Consider the following 9,304-nt stretch of genomic DNA (forward strand, 5'->3'; position numbering starts at 1 on the left):
AGTTATCTCTGTCAAGCGGTGAATATACCACAATGAATATACCACAAATAATTTTTGAACAACCACAAGTTACTGAAAAATTTGATTGAGATTCGGACGTTATCAAATGCATTTATAACATTTTCTTCACAATAAAAACTATTTATCAAAAATACTTGGACGCCTGTAATGTGTATGTGAGAGTTTCATACCCGGCAACACTACCAAGTATCTACCAACAAAAACACCTTTTTTCAATGAGTCTATTTTCCCTCTAAAAAATAGCCTTTGCACACTCCTAGATTCGCTTGCTTGATTCCAAGTCAAGAATTTTCTAAATATGCTCGTCTGATTGGTCAATATATATGGAGTGTGGCATTGTGGGTAAAATTTTGCATGTGCGGATTACTTTTGTTTTATGTGAAGAAGGAAAGGGATTGTTTCAAGTTTTTTGGTAAGTTTCTTAGGTATTGAAAAAAGTTTTCGCGTGCAAACATACCCTCAAATATGAAATCATCGGAAATTATGTTGAAATTTAATGACCATTATAAACACGGACACGTTCATTTTTTAACGGCATTCACTATCCCAAAGCTCTGCTCCAGTGGAAGAGGTTTCTGTTTAAGTTTTTTTTGTTAAAGTGAATGATTCTTGCTACTAATGCAAATATTTACATCATTTTTACTTCGGATTTAAATCTTCAACTTGTGGTTTTCGCTTGTCTATTAATGTTTTATGTTAACAAATTGTTGCTTCAGTGTGCTATGTTGAACTTCAGCTGAATTGACAAACAATATTCTTTGATGAGGTTATAAACTATCTGCAACATTGCTATTATAAGGTTTAGGAAGTGAGCATGTTAAGTTGTGGTAGCCTATTCAATTGTTCAAATTTTCAAGAATAAAGGACAGCAAAATGAAGAAAAAGTTTATTGGTATGATGACTCCAGTTGTAATTGATTAAAGCAGTTTTACTTTTGAAACTATGTAATATAGAATCACCTTGGAGCAAGAAATTTGTTAAGCCTATTCTATTTACTGTTATTAATGTTATATTTTTAGTTTCGTGCAACTACAAAGACCATCAAAACTATGGCAATGCGACCAAAGTTTGATCCTGAAGCACATGATTTGGATCCAAAGTTTCGTCTCACTAAATTCACTGGTTAGTCTTGTGTCTACAAAGAAAGTGAATATCAATGAACTTAAAAAAGTGCTCAAAATTTGCATTCAAGTGTTTATATGGCTTCATAGCACAAAACTTGATAGGACAGCTCACTTTTGAAAAAATTATTATGATAAAGCCCCACTCCTCTAATTAAAGAACTGTTTTAAGATGTTTATTCATTGCTATCAGGGCTTCATGGTGGAGGATGCAAAGTCCCCAACAAAGTCTTAAATGATTTGCTTGAAGAACTTGGTGGAACCAACCAAGTCCAAGAAGAGCAGTTTATGAGTGGAATGATTTTGCCTCGATTGGGTATGTGTTTACTCAAAGTCAACTTGATCAATGAATATCTGATAGATCAAGCCTAACAACAATGTCGAATTTGAAGACTTAATTGTGGGAGTCTTTATGCTAATGCTTTTTTTCTAACTTTATCCTGGTAGCTTTGCATACTTGCATTTGAGATAATCATTATTGCAGACCTGGTCACCGAAATTGACAGAGTAAAATTGTCGTTTGTAAAAATGTGCCGGTAGTTGTCTTTGAATCATTTCTTCCACTTGGTGTCGCTTAATGAAGACCAGTCTTTAAAATGCATTGCTCAAGCACACACTCTGAGAGATAAACCACCAGTCCACCACTGCTTGATCTTGCGGTTTCTTCATGCATTTAAATTAGGTGCTTGACCAACTGAGCTATCGGGCGAATAGTTAGTTTGTTGTGAATTAATTGTTTATTTAATTCTTAAATATATTTCAGGTATTGGTTTGGATTGCTGTGTAATACCTTTGCGATTCAGTGGCCTTTCACTGGTTCAAACAACTGACTTCTTCTATCCATTAGTGGATGACCCATACATGATGGTAACAATTTTTTTTTTGGACAGTTGTAACTTGTCTCAGTTTTTCTTTAAGTAATAGATATATACTGTTTTAATTCAAAGTTTAAAAAAATGTATTTAGAAGAATTAGGATGGCCTGCTTTATTCATTGTTACTATTACAAAAATTCCCATAAAAACTCACATTAAGTTTGGGTGACCAAAAATTATAGCACAAAATAAATTTCCAGTTTGTTTCCTGGTGTCTGGTAAATTGTCAGTTTGGAAGCATGGCTTGCAACACTGTTAATATAGCCAGTTTAGCCACTGCTGCTATAAAATATTATCAGCAATATGCTGTAGCACTCAAAATTTCACTTTATTATGTATTTATTTATTATTGTTTGTGCAAGGTTTAGAATTTTTTGCTTGGTATTTATTTTTCGACTAAATAGACTATTTTGCAATGCTGTACTGAAAATGTTTTTTCTTTTGTTATTCATTTGGTTCATTTTGTTGTCAGCTGAGTGATAAGAGCCCTGTTTTGAAAGGGGGCTAGTATGAAACGGCTTAAGAGCTTGTGGCTGTGTCTTTTTGGCAAGACACTTAATGGTAATCCATCGATTGCGGAGTGGTGCCTTTTCGACTATAGCTCTTGATTTCTCTCATAATTAAGAACAGTATGCTACTCTAGAGAGATATGTCTATGGCCCTCCTGAGGGCTATGGCATACCGGTACTGAACTGATGCTTTGTAAATATATTTCCAACTGTTGTTTTTACATCATTCAGGGCAAAATAGCTTGTGCCAATGTTCTCAGCGACTTGTATGCTATGGGTGTCTCTGAATGTGATAATATGCTGATGCTTCTCGGAGTGAGTTCTAAACTTACAGAAAAAGCTCGGGATGTAGTTGTTCCCTTGATGATGCGAGGTTTCAAGGTACTTTTGTTATATTACTGCTTATTTTGCTTTGTTAGTGAATTTTAAAAATTATTAAATAACAGAGAGTTAAAAAAGCTTGAATAGTTTCTTGATTTAGTTTTTCTATTGTATCATATGTGCTTTGTACTTGTGTAAAAATTGCTAACAATATTATGATTGAGGAATGACAATTTAGATGATAGTTATCGATTTGCAAATGCTTTTCTCAGGATTGTGCAGAAGAAGCTGGGACATCTGTCACAGGTGGACAGACTGTTTTGAACCCCTGGTGCTTAATTGGTGGTGTGGCCACTGCAGTCTGCCAACCAAATGAATGCATCATGTAAGTAGCTTATATTCTCTACTTACTTTGCTTTTGAAACTTGTCATCGTTGTGAAGCTGGTTGAAGCCCAATAAAATATTGCTTCTAACGACTATTAGGTCAGTATAAAAGTTAACTTCACCACAGTATTTTCAAAACTTCTCCAGATATATTATAAACTTTTTTTCTGAATAATGCGACAATTGAAAACAAGTTTCAACCGTTATAGGCCGTGCAACGCTGTTCCTGGTGATGTATTGGTGTTAACAAAGCCACTTGGCACTCAAGTGTGTTGCAATGCTCATCAATGGCTGGAACAGAAAGGTGAAAAGTGGAATCGTATAAAATCAATCGTCACCGAAGAAGAAGTGGAGAAAGCTTACCAAGATGCAATGTTCAATATGGCAAGACTTAACAGAAATGGTAGTTTAAACAAAACTTGTTGTATGCTTGGGTTAGATCAGTGTTTCTCAACCTTTTGTGGATCATGACCCCTTTTAGGTGTTTAATACAGCCTGCGACCCCCTTCCTGTTTTGTTTTCTATAGACATATAAATTAGCACAAAAATACATTTCAATAACATTTAATTTATAGAACTGGTGAATGTCACAACTTTTAATGCGACGGTTGACTCTGCAACTGCTTGGCCAACTTCGAAATTTGTGGTTGAGTGCTTGTATCGCCAATCTCATATCATCTTCAACTGTCCTTCGATTTCTTGCCTTCGTTTTGATGTGGACAAGAGCTGAAAAACCACTTTCGCAGAGGCATATTGTGGCAAATGGAAATAATATTCGAAAAGCTAGTTATAATAGTTGTGGGTATGATTTACGCATAGCACACCAGAACTGAGAGGGCATTTCATGAAAAACGTCACATGCGGAAGAATCATTTTGAAGAACATAAAATTGGTCTTGTAATTCATCTGCAATATCAGCAACATCCAAAGCAGTAGAGAACGGATTTCGTACAAATGCGGTATCTCTTTCTTTGAGCTCAAGGAAATATCATTCTACTTGAACAAACGATGATAAATTGGCCTACAACCGAGCTACGCGTTCTCTTTCGTAGCAGTGCAACCAATTAGTAACTGCTACTACATTACTGTATACTAAAGTGATTGCTCCAAAGATTTTTTATGTTTCCGGAAATTTTTGCGATTTCGAAAATTTTTTATGAATATCTTTGCAGCCCCCTTAAAATGACCTTCGCGACCCCCAGGTTGAGAAACGCTGGGTTAGATCAATCACTGTGCTTCTTTAATGCTAAAATAAAGTAATGCTTTTGTGCTGACTAGTAAAACAATGGTTTGTTTCAGTAAAAAAAATTCTCTTCATTTATAGCTGCGCAACTGATGCACACATTCAACAGCCATGGTGCTACGGATATAACAGGATATGGCATCCTTGTTCATGCTGAAAACTTAGCCAAACAACAAACCAATGAAGTCAACTTCATAATCCACAACCTCCCCATCATGCATAAAATGTCTGCCATCGCTAAGACCTGTGGAAATATGTTTGGCCTTTTTCGAGGAACCTCTGCTGAAACTTCAGGTACAGTATATTGTAATTGTTTAATGTTTATGTTCCAGCTATTTTTTTGAAAGAGTACTGTATTCATTTTTAGAGCCATTAAAGTTGATAATAAAGTGATTCAATAAGACTTGAGTCAGCTCATTGCTGTTTTAAGATTTTTTAAAAAAAAATTAGTCTTTTTGTAAAGTTACTTTATTCCATCGTTTCAGGTGGCCTGTTGATATGTTTACCAAGGGAGCAAGCTGCTAAGTACTGCGCTGAAATAAAGAAGATTACCGGACATCAAGCGTGGATCATTGGCATTGTAGAGTCAGGTAAAACGTCTCGACGTGTTTTGAGTGTTTTATGACAAAGAAAGCAACGTTAGCAACACATTGGTTACTTCTCCGCCATAAAATGTCTGACTCGCTCGAATTTTTCCCAGGAACCAGAACGGCAAAGATCATTGAGAAGCCCCGCGTCATAGAAGTTCAGACGTTGGAGGATGGCACGGTGCAAAGTGTCCCACCAACATCAGCACCACGAAGGACCATGGTAAGAACACAGGTGATAGATATTTTAAACACTTACACTTTTTGTTTTCGACTCAAATTTATAGATATTTTTCTCGTGCATAGATTGCGGTATTGCTGCGCCGAATACTGAGCGGTTAAGCACTGTATTTTAATTAACTTTCATAGTTTATTGTTTTACGAGCGGGGCAAGCAAGTTATCTAAACTTAAACAACTAATAAATTTTCGCTTTTGCAACTGTAGTCCAGAGCATAAAAATCACACTTTTGATAAAAAAAACCTCATATGTTAGTGCTGCGGTGTCGAAAGCACTATTAGTGTTATGCAACGAAAGTCACCCGAGTAGGCACAAGATTAAGATGCGATTCCTTTAGTTATTTTAATTTCGATATTTTCTGCTCAATGTTGTGCAAGCTTTTTTCTCCATCAATGTACCTTTTGCGAAAAATTGTCGATGTTCGACATGTCCTCAAGCTGAAGCTGACAAAAAAAATTAGGACAAGCGATGGATTGTAATTTTGCTGACTAAGTTTGAAACGTTATATGGAAAACGTTACCCGAAAATAAAGATATTACACGTTCCGTAAGTTTTAAACAAGGCAGAAAAAGTTTAACTTGAATGCTGCATTGGCGTGTTGTCTCATGAACGTTATGTATTTGTATTGCACACAAATACTTCCATATTGTGGAAGAGAGTGTAAAGGCCCTTACATAAACGCCATTATCAATTGAGTATTGCTGTAACAGATGATTATTTTGTAGTCGTTTTGGGAAAGTTTACTTTGATTGTTGTGCATTTTCAGCCGCCAACCAGGTCGGCGAACGCTGCGCACCAGGCTCAGAAATCTCCGCTTAACGACGAAGCCACATCACAGGTAAGGGACTTGTCAAATAGAGAGCTTGTTTAAGCATGGAAAGTGTTTTTGAGAAGTCATTTTCATATTCATCATGATATGCTATTCCCGTCCACTTTAATGGCTGTGTAATATGGTTTGCTGAAAAACGCGGTTTGCCGTATCATACAGGGCTGTGGAGTCGGGCGAGAAATATTTGACTCTGACTACAGAGTTGCCAGATTTTTTTGATGATTCAAAAAGTGTAATCAGTGGTTTTATGAAACGTAATGAAATAAAGTTGTAGTGTTGTAAGTTTTCATTTCTCATATCGCAAGCAGTTTGAAATTGCAAACGAAAATTTTATTAAGTGAATAAAAACATAACAGTAACCTCAAGTGCATGTAGCTCCACACACAGTGAAATTTGCATGACTTTTGACTCTTGTTTACTTTAAAAAATAATGTCTAAAAAGACATTATTAAAAGTAACTACGGACAGTGGCCAGTGTTTCACTCTTCCGATCTCTTCAGCGTAGTAAAATGAAAGTGGAAAGTTGTCTTGAAGTTTTGAGATGATGGTTTCTGAGAGTGATTTTAATATGCCAATGAGAATTGATTTAATTTCGGACTCTAGCGAAACGCAGTTTTACCGCCAATTAGAAAGTGATTTTTTTGAGAAAAGTTGTGCAAAGCAATGAATGGAATTTGTTAAAAATAAAAACTTGAGAAAAAGACAGGAATTTGTCACTAAGCTAGGACATAACAATCATGTGAGATGGATCTAAAATACAAGAAATTAGATACTAGCGGCACTTATAAGTATTAAGATTCAAAGGAAATGAAGTCATGCAAATTTCACTTTGTGTGGAGCTGCATGTACGTGAGAAGTTACCGGTACTGTTATTTTTTTTATTTCACTTGTTGATTCATGTATATCAGTTTGTATCCTCTGTGGATCCTTCTCTTGTATCATGGGCCTATCCTATAGATGTTTCCTGGTACACCCCTCAATTTTTTTTGAGTCAAAAGTTTATTGTTTATAATTTTGTATCGCCAAGTAACGATCTTTTTTACGATTCCGTACACGCCCCAGACAGAAAAATCCGTCTTTTTTACATTGATTCAACGTCTTTTATATACTTGTTACCAGGCAGGTGTACCTGTGCAGCAACACGACGTGACGACCATCATACAATCTAACGTTGTTCAAGAAGACATTCAACAGCAACACTGCCATCTCAACAACGTCACACTTGAAGAACCGCAAGAAGTCGATCAGGTAACCTGATGGTGGGCGATTCGTTACGATTACGACCTCATTTGTAATAAGAGGTCGTTGTAATAATAAGAAATTTGATTATTACAACGACCTCTTATTACAAATGTAATAATTATTTGTAATAATATTAGCCTACAATTTGTAATAATAAGAAAGCACAAGCGAATAATGCAGTGAAAAGTTTTGTAAGGACTGCAGTGTGTACGAGTGATGGCGAAAACATCATCTGTTGGCTCATATTCACTTATACCGAATTCCGTATGTTTCACTCCGGCGGTTTCTATGTCGTCAGTTGAGCGTTAAACTCGGTTCTATTTTCATCACGCCTCATGTAATCTTTTCCTCGCTGAGTTGTAGAACTTTCGAAATGTCTGATGTTGCCCTGTTCAGAAGTATTGCTTAAGTGTTGGTATTGCGAAAAACCTTGTCTTTCACGGTCATATTTTTCTTTTATGTACCATAGCTAAATTATTAGTAGGCTATTCTTGATAAGGGCAGTGTTGTACCAAAATCGTTCAATTTACGTACATGTATGTGCGCTTAAATAAATATGCCCAAATCCTGGAGTTGCTTGTGGCACCGGTACAACATCGAAAACTTTCTACCAAACCTCTATTAGCTATTTTTGCTTTCTGTTTCATCACATGAAAATTGTTAAACGGATACCCTGATCTAGGTTTTCGTGTGGTTTTGTTCGAATTCAATTATTTTTCTTGTTCAGATTATTGTTCAAGACCCCCAGGAATACCAGCAACATACGACGTTTCAGAATCACCAATAAATATCTGCACAGATTTATCGAAATATACTCACTGCCTCACCACAATCAAGTTCAAAGAGAACTCGTGCTGAACCAGTGCTTTTGTTTGACTGAACCCTGTTGCTATGATTGCATACTTCGCAGCTAATATTACGCCTTTTCTTTATTGTAGTTTCGTTGAACTGTAAATTGTGTGCCAAATTCATGGCTTCGCTTTTTCAAAGATTTTAATAAATCGACAATTTTCTTGTGGTACACGATTGTTTGGCTTCTACTGTATGTTTTCACACTAGTTTATGGCTCTACTAATATATCTTTTGCTATATTAACACCGTAACCTGGCTTGAAGATTGGAAAGGTTATTTTTAAGACTAACTCTGTTCTGAGAATGTACATAAAGTTAGTGTTTAGTATCTTTATAATCAGTCACTCTGAAACATTAAAACTGAACAAAATCAACATAACGGCTCGTGGGGTTCATACAAATGTAATTGTACAATGTACATTAGGGTGTCGCACTTTTAGGCGACTTTTCAGGAAAATTAGGTTCGGGTCAAATTCTGAATGGATTTTCGTCACTGATTTCAAAAATGACGTTATTTTTTTATTATGACGTCATCTTGATGTGCCAGCTAGCGGATTTTTGCTATTTTGGCCTTATCACGAAGGTAGCCACTTTAACAAGTCGAAATTCTGCCACTAAACTTGACTAGAATGAAACCGCCAACCAATCATAAGCTACGGTTTAAGTGACGTAAAAAATGGTGAAAAGAAGATGATAGAAAGCAAATTAAGTGATGGATTTTTTGTCAGCTGGTTGGCTTAGGGGTTGGGATTAGGGCTAGAAAGTAGTCATTTCATTGACGCGGGTTCGATGCCCACCACTGCTGTTGCTCTTTTTCTTCTGTAATTACCAAATAAAGTTCAAAACAAGCATTAACTCTCTGGATGAGTGCTAGAAGGGTCACAATTGGACGGTAGCCTCTTATAACATGTTCTGATTGGTTGGCGGTTGCATTGTAGTCATTCGCAGTGGCAGAATTTCGACTTGTTAAAGTGGCTACCTATCACGAATATGGTAAGAGCTAGAGACTTGGAACTTGTGCCAAAATGATCGGAAGGGACGATTTCGTATTTGTTGTCAATACAAATAGGAACTATCAGAAA

General features: G+C 36.2%; 1 protein-coding gene across 3 annotated transcripts; it reads left to right on the forward strand.

The window, feature by feature from the left end:
* Positions 1-361: 361 nt before the first annotated feature.
* LOC145782006 (selenide, water dikinase 1-like) lies at positions 362-8,602 on the forward strand. Of its 3 annotated transcripts, none has more exons than XM_082593733.1 (13): positions 362-433; positions 1,041-1,143; positions 1,336-1,458; positions 1,906-2,009; positions 2,757-2,906; positions 3,119-3,231; positions 3,441-3,634; positions 4,556-4,768; positions 4,960-5,064; positions 5,175-5,296; positions 6,067-6,138; positions 7,249-7,377; positions 8,099-8,602. In XM_082593733.1, the coding sequence occupies exons 2-13, from the start codon at positions 1,071-1,073 to the stop codon at positions 8,156-8,158; spliced, it is 1,458 nt and encodes a 485-aa protein (XP_082449859.1). In that variant the 5' UTR covers positions 362-433; positions 1,041-1,070; the 3' UTR covers positions 8,159-8,602. The 3 variants fall into 3 exon arrangements, with proteins under 3 accessions (XP_082449859.1, XP_082449861.1, XP_082449860.1); XM_082593735.1 differs by having other exon boundaries at positions 366-433; positions 5,175-5,284; positions 8,099-8,601; XM_082593734.1 differs by lacking the exon at positions 362-433 and adding an exon at positions 817-913.
* Positions 8,603-9,304: the final 702 nt, after the last annotated feature.

Source organism: Aplidium turbinatum, chromosome 13 (genome assembly GCF_918807975.1).
Source record: "Aplidium turbinatum chromosome 13, kaAplTurb1.1, whole genome shotgun sequence".
NCBI classification, from domain to species: Eukaryota; Metazoa; Chordata; class Ascidiacea; order Aplousobranchia; family Polyclinidae; genus Aplidium; species Aplidium turbinatum.